Consider the following 21,275-nt stretch of genomic DNA (forward strand, 5'->3'; position numbering starts at 1 on the left):
GGAGCCGAGCCCCCCCAGGAGCCCGCTGAGTCCCCGCTGGCCACGCTGGTGCTCAGCCGCGAGGCTGAAGATGCTGTTGGCATCCGGAGGAGCGATTTCCCCTGGCGCGGGGAGGAATTGGCAGGGAGCGAGCTCCTCGGCATTTCCCACGCTGCCGGGGGATTATCGGCCTCCTTGGAGCCAGCCCTGCGAGCCCGGCTGGGATCTCCCGCAGGGGACATCGGCTGCACCCGTCCGGGGACAGATCCGGGGGCTGAGCGGGGCAGGAAGGAGCCAGGGGGGGTCAGTGCCCACAAAGGGTCCTGGTTGCTGCCGTGCCCCCTGGCTCCATCCGTCAGGAGCCGTAATTAGCCGCTGGCCCAAGGCAGCAGAGCCAGCAGTGGGCATGGGGCCACGCGCCTTTGCCCCGCGCTCGTCCCAGTGTGGGCAGGGGACAGGTGGCGAGCGCTGAGCCCGCCGCGGGCGGCATCTCGGCGGGTCGGTGCTGGGCGGCCCTGGCGCTGTAAGAATATGTTTGATATTTAGTTGGTTTTCCAATAAAACAACCTAATATCAAACATATCAGACAGAGGCAGGGGCAGGCGGAGGCGGACGGGACCCGGGGCTCGGCTGCCTGAAAGAGAAAGAGAGAGGGCGAGGCGGAGCGGGGCCGTAACTCGTCGCTGTCTGCCTGGGCTGGACCTGGGGGCTCCGCACGTGCTGCACCCTGGCCCTGGTGTCCTCGGCTGTGGGCTCCTGCTCCATCGGCTCTGGGATCCTTGGGGATCTGGTGGCCAAGAAGAGGCGAAATGCAGCGGGGATGAAGCTGGAGCAGGGTGTCCCCTGACATGGCACGGCACGGCATGGCACGGTGCGGCACAGTGTGGCACGGCATGCACGGCACGGCGGGCAGCGCTGCTCACCCCGTCCCTGCGCATCCGGGGCCGAGGGGTCGCCGCGTCCATCGCTGCCTTACCTGGGCCAGCTCGGGGGGCTCCTCGGCGGCTCTGGCGCGGGGGCCGCCCGGCCGCCGTTTATAACTGTGCTCAGCTGCACCCGGCGGGGGGACGCGGCCGGCGAGCGCCCCGGCCCCACACACGTGGCCTCGTTCCCATTAATTACCACCCATCGACGTCCCCCTGCCCCCTCTGCGCAGCCCCGCGCCCTTGCCGTGGAGCGCAGCCGGTCGATACGGGTCGATGGCCCCGCGCTGCCTGCTCCTGCCCCCGGTCACACGCCGCCGTCATTAGTGGGGATGTCGATACTGGGGAGCCGTCCCCGTCCCGGCGGGCTCCCCGCTGCTGTGGGGCTGCGTGTGACCCTGCCCAAGGACGAGCCCTGGCCGGCGCTGGGGCGCTGTGCCCCACGTCCCCTCCTGCTCCATCCTGTCCCAGTGCCTCTGGTTTGGGGGAGCCACCGAGGACGCACGGTGTGCAGGAGCATCCCCTCCACGGGTGGCTGGAGGAGGCGAGCGCCTGTGTCCTCCTGCACCGTCCCTCGTGGGGACGTGGCCCCGCTGTCCTGGGTACGGCTGGGTGACAAAACAGGACCCCAGACCTGCTGTGGGGCGGCCGCTGGGACACGGATGACCCCGTCCAGCTGGGAGGGCACGCGGGGCCTCGTGGGGTGCCTGGCACCAGGGGGCACGCAGCTCCCGGCCTAGGGAACAGAGCTGGGGGCTCTGCGGGGCCCAGAACCACTGGGCATGACGTGGGGCAGGACGTGGGGCGGCCGGAGCCCCAGTACCACGGGGGGACGGGGACACAGCCACTGCCCGGGCTGCCTCTGACAGCCGGGAGGGTGGCGCTGGGGACGGCAGGGACACACGTGGAAGCAGCGCGGGGCCGGGACGCGGGGAGCTGCGTGCGGTGGCGGTGATGTGATGCGACCCGACAGATGAGCTAATGAAGGGCCGTTGGCGGGGGGGGTGCCGGCCCAGCGGCCCCCAGCCCTGTCAATAAACTGAGCCAGGGCAGGCGCTGATGGGCCCTGGGGCCGGGAGACACCAAGGTCGGGCGCAGGCAGCGGGGACGAGGGGCAGACGGGGGCTCAGGGGGTGCCCGGACGGTGAGCGGGGCCACGGAGCATCGCACCCCAGCCCCGTCCCCAGCACCGGGGGGACAGCGGCGTGCGGCTGGCACCGGGCACCGCAGCGGGAGCGGGACCTGACCACGGAGCACGAGGGGCTGCCGGTGCCACGTCCACACGTGGGGCAGCCGGAGAGAAGCAGAGCAGGAGCGCGGTGGCCGTGCTGCCATCTCCTGGCACAGCCACGGCCGGGACCGCGTGCCAGGATCTGGCACAGAGGGGCCGCGGGCGACGCTGCTGGATCCCAACCGCGGGGATCGGGCTGCGCTGCCCCTTCCCTCTGCCCCGCGGCTGCCCCCGAACCCAGCGGGCACAGCCCCGTCTCGCTCAGCTCCTTTTATTCCGCCGTGCTGCCAGCCGGGCTGAGCCCGATGAGCCGTGCGCTCAGAGCCGCTCCACGTAGAAAGCCTTCCCGAGCTGCTGCAGCTCCCGCTGGTGCTGCTGGTGCTCGGCCTGGAGGAGCCGGTGCAGGGCGGCCCGTCGGACCTGCGGGGCGTCGGGGCCAGCGGTGAGCCACGCTCCTGCTGCCCGGCGTGCTGGCGAGGGGTCCTGAGCCCTCCGCTGCCGGGCAGGAGGGTGCTGGAGCCGGGAGCACCCCGAGGACGAGGGGCACGCGCCCCGGGCAGGGCACCTTGCCGAAAATGAGCAGACCTCACCGTGGTTTGCTCCTTGGAGGCCAGGCACAGCCCCACCGCGAGGCTCCACCGCAGCGCCCCGAGGGACGTGGCCCAGATCCGCTCCTGGCGCTGGGGGTGCTCCCCGGCCGCCTGCCCCCAGCTGCGGGGACGTGGGGTGACAGGATGGATGGTGCGATGGGACAATGGGGCAGCACGGGGCCCCCGTCCTCCCTGCTGTGCCCCCCCCTCCTGCTGGGACCCCTTCCCCCCAGGGACCCCCTTTGCTGGCTCTACCTCCGCAGCCACTGCGCGTAGGCTCTCTCCTTCGCCAGGACCTGCAACCAACACATTTGGGGGGCTCAAACCTGCCCGGGCTTTCCCCACGCGACGGGGACGCAGGACGGTGACTGTCCCCACCTGCTCCCGCCGCAGGGACAGGGTCTGACTGATCGCCACAGCCATGGCCGGTGCTGTGGGGACCCCACAACCACCCCCTGCCCCAGCCGGGCCGTTACCAACGTCCCCCAGACCGGCGTCACCGTCACCAGGGCGGCAGCGCGGTGACAGCCCCACGGTGACCGTTGGTTCCTTGGATCCCGCAGGGAAGGGCTCCCGGCAGCCAGAGGCCCGTGGCACGCATCCAGCTCGGGGTAACTGTTGTTTTTATTAAACAGCAATTAAAAAGAGTGCAGAGGCCCGGGGAAGGGGCACAGCTCCTGCCCCACGCGCTGCGGTGAGCAGCGGGCGCTGCCGGCAGGACGCCGACATCGAGCCAGGGGCTGCGAGCTCCAGCCCCGAGCTGGGCTCCCCCCGCCGCCAGCAGCCCCTTCCCCTGGGCTCGGTGGCCACTGGCATACGAGGCGCTGGTGAGAGCGGGAGGAACCCCCCGGCAGGGCAGACAGGACGTTTGAAGCTGGTATTTGTCTGCCCGAGACGTCCCCGAACGCCCAGCCGCAGGACGGAAACCGCAGCCCCAAGAGGCACCTCGCCCGCCGCGGGGAGGACTGCCCGCCAAACTATTTACACTCCGTCCAGGCCCCTGGTGCACACCCGGCCGAGAGCAGCGATGGTGCCACGGGGAAAACGTTTCATTGGTCTTTGGAGAGAAGAGACGAGCGGCTCCGAAGCCTGAGCTCAACACAGACAGGACGGAGAGCCAGCATCAGCCCCTGCTGGCCACCACGGGGAAGAGGAGAGGTGGAAGAGAGCGCTGGCTGGGGGGATGTCTTTTATAAATAAGCTAAAGCTAACCAGAGTTTATTCACAGGGCCGGGGCTCCGAGGCGCTGCTGGCCTCCAAGCCAGAACAACGCCCGCAGCGCGCCCAAGCCTGACGCAGGGGGGCCGCAGGGGCCGATCCCCGCCGGGTTTGGCGGGCGGGCACAGTGCTTTGAAACGGGCTCCCGGCGCGGGGTGAGCTCCACCAGCTGAAACGGAGCCTCCGCTGAGCTCTTATATCCGACGTCGTGCAAGAGGGAGGCCCAAGAGCGTGGCCGCTTCCTCCCAGCGCCGCCTGCGCGCTGACCCGCGGCTAAAACTCGCCCAGGACACTAAGCTGCACCCAGCAAGGGGCTCTGCTCTCGGCAGGTCCCCGGAGCAGCGCTCCCCGCCCCGCTCACAGGGTGCTCTCCAGCGTGTTGTAGTTGTCCTTGAAGCTCTTCAGCTCCAGGAAGTGTTTGGCACGTTTGCTCTTCTGGCTGGAAGGCAGGTAGGTGACCTGGATGGTGGCAGGGTTGGAGACTTCGGGGGAGAGAGTGAGGTCCTTGGCTGCTGACTGGTGCTGCCGCTGGCTGCTGCCTCCCCGGGCCTTGGTCCTGCAGAGAGAGGCACCATCACGGCAGGGGAAGGATGCGGCCCCTCCCCAGAGTCCCTGGCTCAAAGGCGCGAGCAGGAATGTGGATGCGACCTAGCAACGACCCCAAAATGCATCAAGAGACAGGCTGCAAAGAATAACCAAACCTGGAAGCACAGACTGGCGTGAACAGCCTGCTTCTCAGAGGCTGGCTTTCTGCCCCAAAGCCCATCTTTGCTCACGCCTCCACGACAGGCCGCCGAGGCCCAAGAAGCCAACACCGTCCCCCAGCAGCCACACGCCGGACAGAAACACTCACATGTTTGCCAGCTCGTTCAGAGCATCCTGGTACTTCAGATATTCTGGTTTCCCAAAGACCTGGACGCAAACAGAAAAGACCCTGCAAAGCCTGGCCGAGGGAACTGCGCGATCCCAGCCCTGCCAGCCCAGCAGGCCGGGGGGCAGGAGCAGCCCCCGCGGGGCCCGGCGCTTACCCCAGTGCCGTAGCGGGCGCTCTCGTACCCGTCCAGCAAGGTGTCGATCAAGGCTTTGCGGATGCCTTTGAAGGAGGCGCTGGAATTCCTCAGCTCCAGCAGGTAGGCACAGAAGTTCTTCCCTATTAAAGACTTTGGGTATCTGCCGTCCGCGTGAAATGGTATTTCTAGGAAACAAGAAGGCACAACACCACCGTCTGAAGGACAGGTCAAACGCTTGTGTTCGCCCACAAAGTGAGACGAGCTAACGAAGCTTCCCACCGCTTCCACTGCCTCCATTTGCCGATTGCTTCCAACATGGGAGCGGAGCCGGCCCTCAGGCAGCCAGCCCTGGGGGGATTTAGTGACTGCTGCTCCCCAAAGAGCCGTGCGTTACCACGGGACCGCTGCCCAACGCACGCCCTTATTTCCTACACGCACTCTCTCCCCTCTCTTTCCCTCCCACCGTGCACTCGCTTACCAGATGTCCTAATTGCATCCAGCGCCTTCATCCTGTACAGGTAGTTATAGCAGCCTGGAAAGAGAAAACCCAAACTGAAAGCTCTGCACGACTCGGCAGCAAAAGGGAGGTGGGGAGAGCGGACGGGAGCAGGGCGCAGAGACACCATCTCCGATCAGCCAGCCAAACGCGGGGTCGCGATGGCAGCACCAAGGAGAGGCCAGCGATGCGCGATGCAGCTCAGCCCCCGGGGAGCGACCGCCGCAGGCGGACAGAGGCCGCCGCGGCAGAACAAGGCCGGGTGGTGTCCCTGGTGTCCTCCAGCTCTCGTCCAGCGAGGGGGTACCTTGTGTCTCCAGCTGCAGAAGTCTGCTGTCGTCCTCAGCTAACAGCCGGGGCTCGTACTTGATGTCTTGCACCCGTGACAGCCGAATGTCGATTTCTTCCTTTAAATCCTGCAGAGCAGAAAAAAAAGAAAAAAAACACAAAGAATTTAGAGCACTCACTTTTTCAGTAGGATTCTAAGGATGATTATAGGCAAATCCTGAGGGCTTTCTGGTGTAAAGCAGGGGGAAACCCATCCCTCAGCGGCTCCCGGCGATGCCGTTTCGGAGCAGACCCCTGCAGGGATGCCCCCAACCCCGGCACCAACCTTGGGCGCGTGCTGTCCCACAGGCACGTGAGGGCCGCGGCGGGACTTCATGGCGAAGCGCATGATCTGGCGTTTCACGAAGATGAACAGCAGCACGAAGACCTAGACCCCGCCGGGGGGACAGGCGGTCAGCGCACCCAGCTGCGCCCCCGGACACCCCACAACCAGCCCCACACCCTCCCCCAAACCCCAGCGGTCTCAGGACCCCGCTCAGCCCACCCGGAGCCCCACGGACACCCGGGACAGCCCCACAAGCACCCCCCCACTGACTGCAGAGGCCCCAACTCACGTCCTCCCCCTGCCCCACAGACGCTGCGGGGCCGGAGCCGTGCAGGACCCTACAGGCCCCCCAGCCCAGCCCCACGAGGACCCCATGCCTGCTCCCCAGAGACCCCCCAGGATGCGTCCCACGGGAGCCCCGCGCAGTACTGGGGCCCACCCCCACCAGGGACCGGGGGACAGGACCCACAGGGCCCCGCACACACCGGGTTACTGGCCCCACAGGGACCGGGTGACAGGACCCACAGGAATCCACAGGGACCGGGACCCACGCGGCCCCACAAACACCCGGTACCTGGCCCCATGGGGACCCGGTGCCCGGCCCCACAGACACTCGGTACCGGGCCCCACGGGGATCCCCAGATACCTGTGCCCAGCCCTACGGGGACCCCCAAACAGCCCGGTGCCCAGACCAAGGGGACCCCCGGACACCGGGTGCCTGCCCCACGGGGACCGAGCACCGGGACCTACGGGCCCCACGGGCACCGGGTGACGGGACCCACGAACACCCGGTGCCCGGCCCCACGGGGATCCACGGACGCTCGGTGCGGGGCCTCACGGGGACCCCCAGACACCGGGTGCGGGCCCCACGGGGACTGGGACCTACGGGCCCCACCGACGCCGGGTGACAGGACCCACGGGACCCGGGGCCCACGCGGACTCACGAACAGCCGGTACCGGGCCTCACGGGGATCCACGGGGACCCGGCGTCCGGCCTCACAGACACTCGGTGCCGGGCCCCACGGGGATCCCCAGACACCGGGTGCGGGCCCCACGGGGACCGAGCACCGGGGCCTCCGGGCCCCACCGACACCCCGTGACGGGCCCCACGGGCCCCACGCCCCCCCGGCACCGGGCCCACGGCCCCCCCCCACACCCCCGGTGCCCGCCGCCCTCACCAGGCTGCCGTAGGCCATGACGAGCACCACGTTGACCCCCGAGAGCCAGTTGCTGCCGGCCCCCGCCATCCCCGGCCCGGCCCGGGGCCGCACAACATGGCGCCCGCCGAAGCCTCCCCGCGCCCCCTCCACGTGACGCCGCCGCTCCTCCCGCACGTGACCCTGCGGGGAGAGGCGGGGGGGGGGGGAAGGGGGGGGGGTAGAAGCCTCCCCGCGCCCTCGCTCCCTTCCCTCCGCGTCACGTGGGCCGAAGCCGGCGCCGGCCACGCCTCCCCCCTCCCGAAAGCTCCGCGGCCCGCGTCACGTGATGGGGGCGGGCGCCGCTGGGTGCTTGTCAGTGCGGCGGCGACCCAGGTAAAGTTGGCTGCGCGGGGCGGCGGGCGGCGCGCGGCCCCTTTAAATCCCGCCCCCCCCCTCCCCGCTCCCCCCTCCCCTCCCCGCGCCCCCCGCCCCCCCCCCTCCCCGGGGCGCTCCCCCCCCTCCCCCCTCCCTTACTCACCCCCCCCTCCGCCCCCCCCCTTCCCCCCCCCCCCCCCCGTTACCGGGCGCCTCGCGGCCTGCAGGGCCCGGCCGCACCGCACCGCGCCGGGCCGCGCCGCACCGGGCCGGGCCCGCCGCAGGTGAGGCCGGGCGGGGAATGGCGGCCGCCGCCATGAGGGCGGAAGCGGGCCCGGCCTGGCGCCGCGCTGCTTTGGGGGGGGGGGGGGGAACGGGAACGGAGCCGCCCCGCCGGGCCCCATTGTCCGCCGCCACCGGGCCCTCAGCGGCCGCCCCGCGGCGCGGCGCTAACAATGGGGCGGCCCCGGGCTGCCTCCCCCCGCCGGCCGGGCCCGGTACCGGGGCTCCGAACAAAGGGCCCCGAACCCCGGAGGGGGGGGGGCGCGGAGCCGCGGGGCGTGGGCAGGGCGCGGCCCCGAGACGCCCCCGGTAGCCCCGATCGCCCCCCGGTGCCTCCCCGCCACCCCCGCGGTGCAACCCGTCACCCCCCCGGTGCCTCCCCCCGCCGCCCGTGCGGGCCCCGGCACCGCGGCAGCACCGGGCGGGAGCCCCCGAGCCGCCACCCCCCCCCCCCCCCGGTGCCCGCCTCCCTCGGGTGCTCCCGGCCCGCCCCACGCCGCGGGCAGAGCCCCCCGGAGCCCTGCCCCCCGCCGGCCCTGCCGCACGTGCCCGTTACCGGGGGGGGGGGGAGAGGCCGCGGGTTCCTGGTGCCAGCAGAGGAGGGGAGCGGTGCTGGGCGCGGGCCGGGGGGTGCTGAGCGGGGCCGCGGAGCCCCGCCGTGGTGCTGTACCTCGCCCCAGAGCCCCAATAAAGAGCTCGGCTGCGCCCCGTGCGCGCATCACCTCTTCTTCCGATGCTTCATTCGACGCCTCGCGTCCCGCGGGGCCCGGCACCCCTCCTGCCCCGGGCCCTGCAGGCGCGGGGGGGGGTCTGCAAGGACCGCGGGCGACCCCCGGGCGCGTTGGCTTCCCCGGCAGCCCCGCGAAGCCGAGGCGCTGCGACCTGCGGCCGTGACGCTTCTCCTTCTCCGTCAACCCCGGCGAACGCATCGCTGTCCTCGTGGCGTGGAGCTGGCCGGGCGTAACGCGGCCCCTCGGCCGCGGGTGTCCTGCGGTTAGCTGGCCGTGCCCCTCCGTTACGTCCCTCTTGCCGCACATACGCGTTTTTTTATTCCTTTTTTAACAAAAAGAGGCAAAACGCTCGATAAACGCCGCTCTAAGCCAGCTGTTAGGCTCGTCGTTACGCGTGCACGGCCAGCCCAGGTGTGGAGCCAACGTCGGGGCTGATGTTTGCGTTTAAATACTGCCCGGGAGCTGCACCAAAGCTCCCTGCTGGAGGGATGAAGTCCCAGCAGGCAAACCCCCGTCTGCAGGGCGCCGCGCGCTCACCTGGAGGTCTCTGCAGCATCCAGGCCTGCTGGTGCTTCTGCCGTGGCTCTTTCTCTGGTGGTTTTTACACCTAAAAAATGCTTTAATGGTCACCAAAACCGAGCAGAGCGCGGCGGCTGTCGAACAATGCCCGGCGCTGCTCGAGGGTTGGGGATGGCAGCCTGCCGTGGAGCCGCAGATTGAGTTACTGCGGGCACGCAGCGTCGTTCCCCCCCCCGGGCCCGCGGCCCCGCTGCCAGATGGGTTTAACGGGGCGGCTCGTGTGCGTGTGAAATACGTGGGGCTGGGCGAGACGGGGCCATGGGGAGCGAGCAGAAATTCCGTGGGGAAGGAGCGCGGGAGGCAGCGCTGCGTGGCCGCGGCGGCATTGGTTGTGGGGGGTGCTGGGGCTCGGAGCCCCTGGCGAAACGCCGGCTGCGGGGTGCGCCCAGCCGCTCCTGCTGGCCCCAGAGGCGGCGTGGGTTCCCTCCCGGTCCTAAAACCTGGAGGTGTGTGACCAGAAAGCTCCGTTCTTGCGGTGCCACGAGGCGCGGGCACCCCCGAAGGGCGGCCTTTGGGGGAAGCAGTGGAGCGCTTGGAAGCCCCACATGAGCGGCGCGAGGCGCTGGCGTGAGCCGGAGGGGGTCTGCCACGGCGCGGAGGTGACGTGGGGTCCCTGAGCTCTGCTGGAAAGGGCCCCCAGCCCCGCTGCTCTGCGCTCGCAGACTTCCGATTCCCCGGGTCTCGCAGGGCCGTTGGCTGTCGCGGCTTTTCCACTTTTCCCTCCTGCGCCCTGGGTCCTGCTCTGCGGTGATGGTGACGAGGAGGGCTTCGGGTTGCGCCCTGCAGGCTGCGTTTCCTTGCTCGGGTCTCCTCCCGCGGCCCCTTCCTCTGCCCCAGGCCTCGGAGCAGCAGCTGGAGCAGAACCTGTTGCTTCGGAGGAGGGCTCGGCGGCGTTACCAGCAAACCCCAGCGGTGTGGGGCCGGCAATTATTTAGATTTCAGGGTCTCAGAGGCAGCGAGGCCTGCCGAGCGCCTCGGGATGTACCTGGTGCTCCTTGCTTTGGGGAGATCATGGGCAGGATAAAGCCCTTCGCTGTGTGGGATTCCTTCCTCCACACCCGGGGCGTGCGACTGTAAAACTTCACTTCCTAGGGGTGCTCCACGGCCTCGGCTCCTGCGGGGATTTTTGGCCTCAAGCAGCTCCCCAGCAGCGTTACTCGCTGTTATTCCGTGTCGGCACTGAGTTCGTTTTTTGGGTAACTTCAGAATACTCGGTAGAAGAAAAACGTGATGTTCCTAGGTCTGGGGAACAATTGAAATAAGAGAAAACGGTTGGTTCTACCGGGATCGTCTTCCTTTAAAAACAAACCCCCCAAACCTGCGGCGGCACCTTTTGCCGGCAGGTTTTTGCTTCCTCTGCACCGAAGTCAAGCCAGGAGAGAGGAGAGCTCCGGGCGCTCAGCCGGCACACCTGAGGCTCGGAGATGTTCGCTCTCAAAGAGAAGCTTCTCGAGAGCTTTTCGCAGCGCTCCTCGCTGTAGTTGGCGACCCCGTGCCCGCTCGCCCGCGTCTTCTGGCGGCGAGTGGCTGAACCCTTGCCACGGGGCTCCTCTCCCCGGTCCCGGCCGCTCGCTGGGCTGCAGACGGGGCGCAGCGGCGGCCGCGTTCGACGCGGGGCGCTCGGTGGCGGGGCCGGCCGCAGGAGCCCGCGGCAGCCCCGGGCACGCAGCGGTTTTGGGGAAGCGTCGGGAGGGTGGGGCCGTGCCGACTGCCTCGCTCGGTCGCTCAGTCTCGGTGCTGCCTTGTGTTTTCAGTTTCTAACAGCCTGTTCTCTCTTCTCCCCCGCCCCACCGCAGAGCTCTACCTTGTAAATACTGTTATTTGTATATACTGTAAATGATGACATCGGTGGGCACTAACCGAGCCCGGGGGAACTGGGAGCAGACACAGACACAGAGCCAGACACAGCACAAGCAGCGGCCGCAGGTAAGGGGAGCGTCCTTGGAAACCAGCTGGCGTGGAGGTGGAGACCTGGCGCTCCCGGCCGGGCGCTGGGCTTGGCCCAACAAAGGCCGACAGCGCTCCCTGCGAGCCGCGGGGCGCTCCCGGAGGCAGGGCGGGCGGGCGCCTCCGCCTGGGAGCCTGTGCCGGCGGGGTGCTGCCTTCCCTGGCTTTGTAAACATTTGTAAACGTGTTTACAAATACCTGAAGTGTGGGAGACGGAGGGGTTTGGCCAACCTCTTCTCAGTGGTTAGTGGGACAGGACAAGGGGCGATGGCCACAAAATGGAGCCCAGGAGGTTCCGCACCAACTTCTTCCCGGTGAGGGTGACGGAGCACTGGGACAGGCTGCCCAGGGAGGTTGTGGGGTCTCCTTCTCTGGAGATATTCGAGGCCCGTCCGGACGCCTACCTGGGCGGCCTGCTCTAGGGATCCTGCTTTTGCACGGGGGTTGGACCCGATGATCTCTCGAGGTCCCTTCCAACCCCTACAGTTCTGTGATTCCCTCCGGCTGTGCCCCGTTTGTTTTACCAAACGCAGGCGGCCGTGAAGCCGTCTGCAGCTTGTCTCGATGTCCTGGTGGTGCTGAGGGCTGCCTCAAGGTGGAGTTAGGTTCGGTGGCTTGGGCTCACCCGTTGCAGACGGGTCGCCCGGCGGTGTTTCCCTTTCTCCTAGACTCCCCGCCCTCGCTTCTCTTCTCTCTGCCTTGCTTTCTGAAGCTTGCCTCTTCCCGGCCCTCGTTTGCGCCTCTTCCTCATCGCGTCGGTTCTTTTCCAGCGTCCTCGGGAGCGGCACGACCTTCGGAGGAGGGCGAGTGCGAGGTGTGCCACGCTAACCCCGCTCTCTTTTGATGTTCCATCTCCTCAGGCCACTGCGGAACAGATCCGACTTGCACAGATGATTTCGGACCACAACGACGCTGACTTTGAGGAGAAGGTGAAACAAGTGAGTGCAAACCCTGGGGCAGGGCAGGAGGCTGCTCCCTGGGCTTCTTTAGGCCACCGTGATTTTCAAAGCCTCGCGTGCCTGCTGTCTTCAGCCCCAAAGCACAAGGCTCAGCAGCATCCCGAGGCACGGCGCTGGGAGGCTAGGTTGTGGTGAAACTCGGTGACTCAGAAATTCCCACCCTCGGTTCTGGGGATTTGCTTCTCGTTCGGGGGCATAATTAAGCTGGGGAGGCTGGCAAGACTGCCAAACCCCATTGTTCCTTCAGACGCTTTCTGTTTTGGGATGCAGTTTGCTGGCCTCGTAAGAGAGCCGAGGGGATGTTGGTGCTTTCTTGGTTGGGAACGCGCTGACTGTGGCGGTGTCTCTCCTACAGCTGATCGACATCACAGGCAAGAACCAGGATGAGTGTGTGATTGCTCTGCACGACTGCAACGGGGATGTTAACAGAGCCATCAACGTGCTGCTGGAGGGCAATCCGGACACGGTAGGATTGGGTCCTGTAAATCTGGTGAGGCCTAGTTTGGTGTGACTGCCTTTTTGGAGACGAGACGTACTACTGTACCTGCAGATAACAAGCCAAAATGACTCACTAGTTACACGAGTAGCATGGGAAGTGTGGTTATCTCCGGGCTTCTTAACGCCATAGGTTTGCAGAAAACAGGAGCATGGCCAGCCTGGAATAGGGAAATAGAGGGGAAAATGTGATAAATCGATTTACTTCCTATTCCTTCTGAATCCGAGCAGTTGTGCAGATGCCAGCGTCCTGGTGGCAAAGCTTTCACACTGCCGTGAGCGGGAAGTAACTTCTCTTTTCTCCCGAGGGCTGAGGGACTTGTGGTGAAGGGCAGGTGTGGCAGCGGTGGTTCCTTTCTGTTACTTTGGCACTTTTGTTTCTCCGGCCCTAAATGTTCCCTCCCCGTCCTCAGCGATTTGCTGATTTTCCACTGCCCGTGCCGCACATTTTCGGGTCTTTTTGCCCCTTCTGTGCCAGCAGTGTTTTCTGTCGAGTTAGGTGAGCCAAGGTGAGCTCTGTGAACAAGTGGGAGCTCCTCCACGAGGCGTGCGGGCTGTGGCGAGGGCAGCAGACACAAATTCTGCTACAAACCAGCAGAAAGCCGCCGAGCCTCAGACCCTTCCCCACCGCTGCTGAACAGATCCCCCAGCACACCGAGATCGGACGGAGCCAGCCGAACTCTGCGTGCAAAGCTGAGGCTGTAGCTAACGCTTCCAAATGTCACACACCAGCTCTTTTTTTCCCCTCTTTATTAGCCATGAGGTAGATGGATGGCTTGGGATTCTGTGATTCTGTGGACAGCTCTGTATTGTCTAAGGCAGCTGCTTCCCAACATCAGGTGCTCTGCTAGCTCTGGCAGCGGCCAAGTTCGATGTGGTGCACGTGAGGATTCTTGCCTTGCCTTCAGAGAGCCCTTTCCATTGATAACTGAACAAAACAGCTGTTGGAAAACCCTTTTAGGAAGGGGGGTGACATGAATGTGCATCGCTGAGGCAAAGCTCTGCTCTGACTGTATTTTCCTCCACGTCCCTTGTAACCGGCGGCTTCCAGTTAAACGCCAAACCCCTGCTATGGCAGCAGTTACTTTTCCTAGATGAACACATTGCTCACGAAAATAGCGCTCGGGGTAGCGCGCAGCAAGCCGCGGCGTCTCCTTTATTCGAGCAGCTGAAGCCCCCAGCAGCGCGAGATGCAGGGCAAGGCACGCTCGCTGCGGAAGATTTGTAGAGGCAGGGGTGGTGGTGGCAGAGCAGAGCCCTCGAGTGGCTGCCACTTCTTCAGCCTCCAGTGCCCTGGGGGGCCTGCGGGCTGCTACCTGCAGCACGAGCGCCGGCAGCCTCTCGGAGCTGCTTCTGGGCTGGGTTCAGCTGGGGCAGCAGTCCCCTGAAAGGGGTTTCTGGTAAGGGACAGGCTTGTTAATGGCTCAAACGCTCACCTGCTGAGCTAGTTACTCATAATTTACTGTATTTCAAACGGGAGAGGAGCCAGCACGATCTTCACGTTAAGTTAGACTCTGCTTAAAATTGCAGTATTCCAAGTAAACGTTTTCCTGAATTTCTTTCTGAGCCAGATACCCATGGAGAGAGACTTGAGAAGCCCTTGGTTTGAAGGCAGTTTGTGCCTCTAAGGTTTTTCGTTACTGTCCCTGCATGTTGCCATCCAAACCCAGCTGTTTGTTTATCTGCCAGTTATGTTTTCAGGTGCTTGTCGATGACTTGTGACTATTTTTAATTATTCTAACAGTGTGCAGCATCAGTTTAAGAATATGAAACCATTGCAGACTGTCATAAAACAAACCCGTGTGGGCTTAGAACAGTGAGCTGGAGGCGTGCTCAACTTTTTACAGCCCAACTTGGGATGAGTTGAACTTGCCTGTGGATAAACTCTGATACTCTCCTCCGTGGGATCTGCTGGTCAGGGAGGGGTTTTCTTAGACAGCTGCTTTTGGGAGAATAACTCACCCTGAAACGTTGACTGCAGGGCACTTTGGAATATTTACCCGGTTATTGCGGGAGCTCCCCCAAAGCAGTGACCTGTGTGAAGTGCCAGCCTTGTTCCCACTGAACAGGGCAAAGCTTCCAGGCTTTGTTTCAGAGGTCCAAGGATCATTGCAGAAATAGAAGGAGCCATCTTCTCGTACCTCCTCTGGCATCCCAGCCGGCTGTACGAGCACCCTGGTGTTGGCAGACGGTCTTTCCCAATAAAATTAGGCTGGAAACAATTTATTTGCCGGAGTTATGTTCTTTGTAGCCTGATTAAGCATGTGTGTACGTTGCATCCAGCGCTGGTCAGCCTGTGATTAACTGCTCTCCCCTTTGCAAACCTTCAGCATTCCTGGGAAATGGTCGGGAAGAAGAAGGGTGTCCAAGGACAGAAGGAGAGCGGACAGACAGAGCCCAGTGAAGAAAGCAAAGAAAACCGGGAGAGGGATCGGGATTTCAGCAGACGACGTGGCGGGCCGCCGAGGCGGGGGCGAGGTGCCAGCCGTGGAAGAGAGTGTACGGACCGGCCCTTTACTAACACCCAGTACCTACCAGTAAAGCTGCTTGGGCAGACACGGCTTTGAGGAGAATCAGCCTTGTGTGTGTGGCGACCCGTTTGGTGCTCCCCTACCTGAGATGCACCCTTGGGTGCTGCGCCCGGCATCGCCGGTTAAAGAAAAGTTCCGGGAGCGTTTGGCAGCGTGGTCTCCTGCACAGCCACCACGCTTCAGTGCCTGACGTCTGTTCTGGTATCCTCCCTAAAGCAGGAGGAATCCTGAAGGTTTCTTTGCCTTGTTCTCTTTCAGTTCGGGGCCAGGAGAACGGACTGGACGGTGGCAAGAGTGGAGGCTCTTCTGGAAGAGGCACAGAACGAGGGAGACGGGGACGTGGCCGAGGCCGAGGTACGTGCTGGGCTTCGGGTCAGGGGGTGGGAGGAGAAGAACGGTGTCAGCGCGGCTCCTCTGTGCCGTGCCTCTATCAGAGGAATCGGCAAGCCGAAAAGAAGCACTTGATTTTTGTTCTCAGGGTTAGGCCTAGTGCCTACGCCTTGCTTCCCCTTTTAAGCATGGTAGAAACAGTGACTAGTTCTTGTGTCCCACCCGGGGAGGTGAACTGAGCCCGGCTTTATCCTACAGAGCTGGGATACCAGAAGACCTAGGAGCCTGTTGGCAGGCGGGCAGGCTGCTTGTTAGCGACAGCACCTGGATCTGCCCCGTCCCTGCGCATGTGTCTCTCAGCACCAGTGCTGTGCAAACACTTGGCTTGGTTTTTAAAGACTCAGTGGCAGAAATTCATTTTTCCCCCAAATCCGTGCTGCTCAGGAATTGTTGCCGAGGACACAGTACAGAAATCAGAACCTGGGGTCCGGTATTTATGCTTCGTGCCAGCTGGAAACCCCATCTGAGCCTGGAATCGTGCATCACTAATTACACTGCCAGCCAGCTGAGGTCATTCATGTACACATGAAGCCGCTGCTGGAGATCCCATCTACTCGGGACGATCCTCAACGCTTTATATTTTGGGCATCAGAACTCCATATGTTGTTCAAATGTTTCTTCTCCCAGTGGCGCAGAGCCAAGAGAGATGCTCAGCAGTGCGTGTGTGTGTTTTACAGGTGGCTCCGGAAGGCGGGGGGGAAGATTTTCTGCCCAAGGCATGGGGTAAGTTTCGCTGGGACACACCACAGCAAAAAATATAAAACCTTTGTGCGTGAATACTACCGTTTGCTTCACTCTTCTGTCTTCTGTTGTTGTTTTTAATGAAACAAAAACTGCACCGTGCTAACTTAAATTTGGAAAGGCCGCTGTAGCTGGGGCGTTCCTCTGCTGAGCAGAGCAGTCTTCGGGGAATCTCCTAGCTATAATACAGCACAAATAACATCAGCTGTTTTTAAAATGTTTAGCAAGAGGGAATAACAAATTTTCTTCCCTGTGTTTCGTACAGAACTTTCAACCCGGCTGACTACGCTGAGCCGGCCAGCACGGACGAGAACTATGGGAACAGCAACAACAACACGTGGAACAACACTGGCAGTTTTGAACCGGACGATGGCACAAGTAAGCGGCCTTTCAGCTTGTCGCTGTTGTGTTTTTAGATCAAAAGTGGGGTTTGTGTCCCTTCAGTCGTGCTGAGGAGGTTCTGGGCAGGTCTTAGGCTTGAGGGTGGTGGAACAGGTTGTTGGTTCAGAGCTGGAATTCAGTCGCTCGGCGTCTTTGCATCCGGAGGTGCCTTTGCTTTGAGGAGTATCCAGCGCGTATTTGGGTTTCCTGTGAAATAATCTTTGAGGTTTTAGGTCTGACTATAAAGGCTGCATCAGGTCATTTGTTAGGGGTAACCGTGCTGGAAGTTTGGAGCTGGATGGTTGTTCAGGTGTGATCTTGTGTGTGCTGTTGCTGACAGAGGCACAGGGACACTCACCTCAGGTCTATTTTCCAGCAGAAACCGTGCTGTGTCTTTGCAGAAGCCTTTTTACAGACAGGAGCGTGATAAACACACGCAGGCTCCCTGGATGTTCAGTGCATCCTCCTGAGAATATTGTTCTGAGTTCAGATGTTGGGTTTGGTACGGGGAGCATTCACATTTTCGTGGTCATCTTGCTCAGGTTGCTGTAGGGTGAGACCTTGATACAAGGAGTTAGCCGAAAAGAAACCTTCATCGCTTCCCTGCTGGAGCCAAGCACTTCTCTGCTGGGTGGTTCCAAACACCCACCTGCCCTTGCATGTTTGAGTCCCCCCCGCAGCAATCTTGTACCGCAAACCATTTGTACGTGACACGAGTGCTCAAACATCACGTTTTGGTTATTAGAACCATTCACAGCTCTACGTTAATGCTGCATTAGGCCGGCTTCATATTTCTTGTGTTTGCTGACAAGCTAATAGCTTTGCAAAGAGCAGGACAGGACTGCAAAGTGCTGTCCCTTTTGCTACACGTTGTTAGTTTAGACTTTATTTTCCAGAAAAAAGAGCTTTTCCGAAAGGAGAAAGTAGGCCTGGATGCGTAAAACTCTAGCAGACTGAGTGATCATCCTGTTGATGACTCTAAAAGCTAAATGGCTTCATTTCTAAGTACCAGAGGGGTGTAGTATAGGAGTCTGTTGGTTAAGGGCAGTGGGGGCACGTGTGTCTCTGGAGGGAAAAGCAGAAGGAGCAGAGCTGTGAGCTGCAAATTGAGCTGTCTGGTCTGAGCAGACGTCTGTGTGTGCTTGTCTCTGTCCGTGTTTTTTGGAAATACGGAACAAAGTGGTTTAGAGCATGGTCGGAGTTGGAATTAAGACTGTTTCTGACACAGCAGTTTGGATCTGCTCTAGAGTTACAGCGCAGCCATAAAGTTTATCATTCACCTGTGTCGTGTGTGGTCATTTTGTTCCTGTTGTAGTAGCCTCAGGCATCTCTTTGAATTAACAATATCCACAGGTACAATGTGGCTGATGTACGTGGGGGCAATGAAACTCTTTCATTTAAGTCAAAATTTCACTGGTTGTCTTTTTTCTTTTCTTTTCTTTTGTTTCAGGACTTGATTTCATTGGGGGTGAGGGGTCAAATTATCCCCGAAAATTTGACACTGCTCCTGGTACGATACATCCAGGTGCACTAACTGCCCCGGATACCTTTACTTCATAGCTTTTTTTTTAAAACAAACTGAAATATCTGTGGATATGTCATTCTTCTCTCTTAATTTGTTCATTTTAATGAATTTTGACGTTTGTTCTGACTCTGCTTTTACTAATGCTGACTCCTTGAATGTAAATTGGGAGAGGTTAACCTGCATACTTGTGGATTATGTAAATTTTGACTTCAGCCATTGCTTCTCAGCACCCACAGCAGCGCTGTGTCCCCAGCACCGACAGAGCACCCTGCCCCGGGGGAAGCACGAGGCAGCTCAGCCCTCTCCTGCCTGTCTCACATCCAGAGAGCTATAACTTGCTGTACTCCCCGTGCTGTCCCCTTGCCTCCGCAGTTCGCTCTGCAGCAGTCACTCCGCTCGCCTCCCCGCTAGGTTTCTGCCCAGGTTCCAAACGCTGCTGCGAGGGTGATTAGTCCTGCTCAACCGTCTCAGCGCTTTACCTCTGCTTACGGCTGCCTCCGGACTGCCACGCTGCTTGCCCCCGAGCAGACCTGCCCTGCAGCCGAAGGTGGCCACCTATCTGCATAGAATCGTAGAAGCACAAGGGTGGAAAGGACCTACAGGATCACCTAGTCCAACCGTCCTCCTAGCACCGATACTAAGCTACTAAATCGTATCTCCATCGAGATATTCGGATGACCAGGATGCTTGATGGCGAAGCTGCTCGGTGCCTGGCCAGTTTATTTTACTATTACGCCATAGGAAGCCAAGAGAGACCGATGGGCTGATCCAGTTGGCCCTATTAAGCCCATCGAATCCCATTAGTGTCCCCGAGAAGGCTCAAAACATTTAACCAATGTCTTCTCCTCTGGTCGTGGTCCTGGGCACCCTGCTCCAGGTGGCCCTGCTTGAGCACGGGTTGGACCCACAGGTCCCTTCCCACCTCAGCCCTTCTGCGGTCCCCGAGGTCTGGAAATCCAGGCTAAAACTCTTCTGCAGAGCCTTCTGCTTTGCTCCTTTCTTTAGAAAAAGAAACCCTTGACGACACGATGGGATTTTGGTTTTCAGCAGTGGTTGCAGCAAGCCTCTTAGTTCACCGTGCTGCCGAGCGGCACGCCGTGGCTTAAATTACTTACACCCTTCTCTGCTGCACGATGGGACGCTCAAGTTCTGCCTAAAAAAACACGACAATCTTATTTTCAAGCCCTCTTTTCCTGCCTGGAGGAGCTTAAAGAGATCAGCTGCTCCTTGAAGCTCCCTTAGGGCAGGGAGGAGGGGTTCCCGTTCGGGTGACGCTCCGAAGTGGCGGGGGCAGTGTCAGTGCCGCGCTGCTGCTCTCCCCGTTGGTAAGAGCTGCGTGGGGAGAGATGCTCGGCTTCTTTCAGGGCAAACCAACCAAAAAGCTAAGCGTGCCGTGCTGGTTAGGGAGCTTCCTGGAGCATTTCCAGAGAATTCCATGAGCATGGCAGGAGCGGGCAGGTCTTTTGTTCCTCGTCCTTCTCCCTGGGTGCCTGGCACCAGGGTGATGCCCACCAGGAAAGCCCCATCGGTGGCTGCTCTTCGTCTGCAGGATTTCTTCCCGCTTTCCTTGCTGCTTTGCTTTTCTTCTCCTTTCCCCCCACGTGAGCAAAGCTAAAGCCGAGCCCTGCGCTCCGCTCCGTGCACAAACTCTTTGGGACCTCTCCGAGCCTCCTGCTCTCCCCCGCGGACTGCAGCGGGGTGAGGAACCCGCAGCTCCCGCTTCCCTCCCGGGCAGGGATTTTCCGATCCCTGCAGCCTGGAAAGCAGCCTTCCTGCTGCCCGTGAGCGAGGGCACGACCAGGCTGAGGAACGGGGGGAGGCTGTTCCTTAACCCCTGCTGTGTGTTGGGTTGGGTGTGTTGAACTCTATCCGGTGCTTCTGTCCCAGGAGGAAAGGGTCGTGTGCCTCGAGACTCCCACGAGCCAGGGAAGTTGTGTTGAGTTAAAAAAAAGAAAAAAAAATTCCCCCCAAAATTGAACTTAAATCCAGGAAAGCTTCTTGGATTGGTTCAATGTCAGGCAAAGAATAAAAGAAAATACTTCTTTGGTCCTCTGAACACCTCACCTGTAGATAAGCAGCTATTTAGATGTTTTGGCCTCAGAATTGGAGTGTGTATGGGGAGATCTGCTGAGCTCTTCCCCCCAAAACCCAAGAGCCTGATCGTGTCCTACAGAAGGATCTGCAAAGTCCTCATTCTCCACGTGCTGTTTTTATGCTGTAAAAGGCTTTCAGCTGATAAAGGGGCTGATGCCAACTTGTTCTGTCCTTGTGACTCCCTCCAGAATTAACCCCCTGCCTGTCTTGGCCTCTGTTCACCTGCTTTGCGTGGGCTGAACTGACCTGGGCAGGGGGCTTTCTTTATTTGCCCCCCTTTTTTTTTTTTTTTTTTCCCTATGAATATTGGGGATGGAAAATGCTCCCGCTTTCTTCCCACGCCAAATTTTCATTCGCCTAATGGATTTGGAAGCCACCGCATACAGCTCAAAGTACTGGGGTTAAATGGTGGTGTCTGTGTGGGACCGAACAAGTTGAAGATGCAGCCAGGCAAAGCTTGCCTTTTTTTTTTTTTTTTCCCTTTGGTAAATCTTGCTCGTCTCGCAAATTGCGCTGCGATTTATTGTGGCTGAAACCTTGTGCTTTTCCCCCTGATACCCTAAGCTTCCTCACTTCGAGCATTTCTCCAGAATTGGACCTAGAACACTGATGGGTTGGTTAGCCCCAGAAATTTTCCTTTCAGATTCCCATTCCCCTCTCCACGGGGGTTTCTGGTGCAGCGAGGCTTTGACATTTTTTGGGGGGGTGGGGGGGTAACAACCGTGCGAACGGTTCGGTTGCCCCTGGGTGCTGCGGAGGCTCAAGGCTCGGCCGGGTGGGTCCTGCACAAAGGGGGCCCGCAGCAGAGGTGCTCTGTCCGAGCTGCTGGGGTCACACCAACTGCTCGTGGGTGCTGCTGCCGTAGGAGGAGGGAGAGCAGGGAAATGGGATGAGGAGGCCGGGGACGGTGCCGGGGCTTCCTCGCCAGGCTCAGCTTTCCTGTTTGGTGCCGGGGGGCGCGCGCTGCCCTAGCTGCTGGCCCAGGGCCCCCCCTGGTGCTGCTCAACCTGAGCCAGGCTGGGGCAATCCCCTCGTGGTAACTTGCC

General features: G+C 61.5%; 3 protein-coding genes across 14 annotated transcripts in view; 1 reads left to right on the top strand and 2 right to left on the bottom strand.

Moving 5' to 3' along the window:
- Positions 1-2,364: 2,364 nt before the first annotated feature.
- On the bottom strand, positions 2,365-3,274 carry C28H1orf189 (chromosome 28 C1orf189 homolog). Its single transcript, XM_040539253.1, has 4 exons — positions 3,102-3,274; positions 2,979-3,019; positions 2,724-2,844; positions 2,365-2,553 (listed from the first exon to the last, which is right to left on the bottom strand). The coding sequence occupies exons 1-4, from the start codon at positions 3,144-3,146 to the stop codon at positions 2,452-2,454; spliced, it is 309 nt and encodes a 102-aa protein (XP_040395187.1). The 5' UTR covers positions 3,147-3,274; the 3' UTR covers positions 2,365-2,451.
- A 651-nt stretch (positions 3,275-3,925) lies between these two features.
- Positions 3,926-7,397, bottom strand: C28H1orf43 (chromosome 28 C1orf43 homolog). Its single transcript, XM_040539252.1, has 7 exons — positions 7,239-7,397; positions 6,061-6,162; positions 5,755-5,863; positions 5,430-5,483; positions 4,970-5,136; positions 4,795-4,853; positions 3,926-4,497 (listed from the first exon to the last, which is right to left on the bottom strand). Exons 1-7 carry the CDS (start codon positions 7,305-7,307, stop codon positions 4,299-4,301), a joined length of 759 nt encoding a protein of 252 aa, XP_040395186.1. The 5' UTR covers positions 7,308-7,397; the 3' UTR covers positions 3,926-4,298.
- A 61-nt stretch (positions 7,398-7,458) lies between these two features.
- Positions 7,459-21,275, top strand: part of UBAP2L (ubiquitin associated protein 2 like) — a 29,903-nt gene continuing 16,086 nt past the window's right edge. For 5 of the 12 annotated variants that reach the window (XM_040539239.1, XM_040539240.1, XM_040539244.1 and 2 more), the window contains exons 1-9: positions 7,459-7,592; positions 10,963-11,092; positions 11,974-12,051; positions 12,428-12,538; positions 14,898-15,066; positions 15,357-15,452; positions 16,166-16,211; positions 16,495-16,607; positions 18,061-18,135. In XM_040539239.1, the coding sequence (XP_040395173.1) occupies positions 11,003-11,092; positions 11,974-12,051; positions 12,428-12,538; positions 14,898-15,066; positions 15,357-15,452; positions 16,166-16,211; positions 16,495-16,607; positions 18,061-18,135 (778 nt within the window). In that variant the 5' untranslated portion in view covers positions 7,459-7,592; positions 10,963-11,002. The remainder of the gene's footprint in view (positions 7,593-10,962; positions 11,093-11,973; positions 12,052-12,427; positions 12,539-14,897; positions 15,067-15,356; positions 15,453-16,165; positions 16,212-16,494; positions 16,608-18,060; positions 18,136-21,275) is intronic. The other 7 variants (XM_040539246.1, XM_040539248.1, XM_040539249.1 and 4 more) reach the window with 2 other exon arrangements.

This window comes from Cygnus olor, chromosome 28 (genome assembly GCF_009769625.2).
Source record: "Cygnus olor isolate bCygOlo1 chromosome 28, bCygOlo1.pri.v2, whole genome shotgun sequence".
Lineage (NCBI taxonomy): Eukaryota > Metazoa > Chordata > Aves > Anseriformes > Anatidae > Cygnus > Cygnus olor.

Bases quoted from the DNA above. Each gene is read 5' to 3' on its own strand.
- C28H1orf189 (XM_040539253.1), bottom strand. From the start codon at position 3,146: ATGGCTGTGGCGATCAGTCAGACCCTGTCCCTGCGGCGGGAGCAG. The intron at 3,020-3,101 runs GTGGGGACAGTC...TGTTGGTTGCAG, and splicing joins TGTCCCTGCGGCGGGAGCAG to GTCCTGGCGAAGGAGAGAGC. The intron at 2,554-2,723 runs GTGAGGTCTGCT...GACGCCCCGCAG, and splicing joins CCTCCAAGGAGCAAACCACG to GTCCGACGGGCCGCCCTGCA.
- C28H1orf43 (XM_040539252.1), bottom strand. From the start codon at position 7,307: ATGGCGGGGGCCGGCAGCAACTGGCTCTCGGGGGTCAACGTGGTGCTC. The intron at 6,163-7,238 runs GTGAGGGCGGCG...GGCGGGGTCTAG, and splicing joins TCATGGCCTACGGCAGCCTG to GTCTTCGTGCTGCTGTTCAT. The intron at 5,484-5,754 runs GTACCCCCTCGC...TTCTCTTTCCAG, and splicing joins TCTGCAGCTGGAGACACAAG to GCTGCTATAACTACCTGTAC.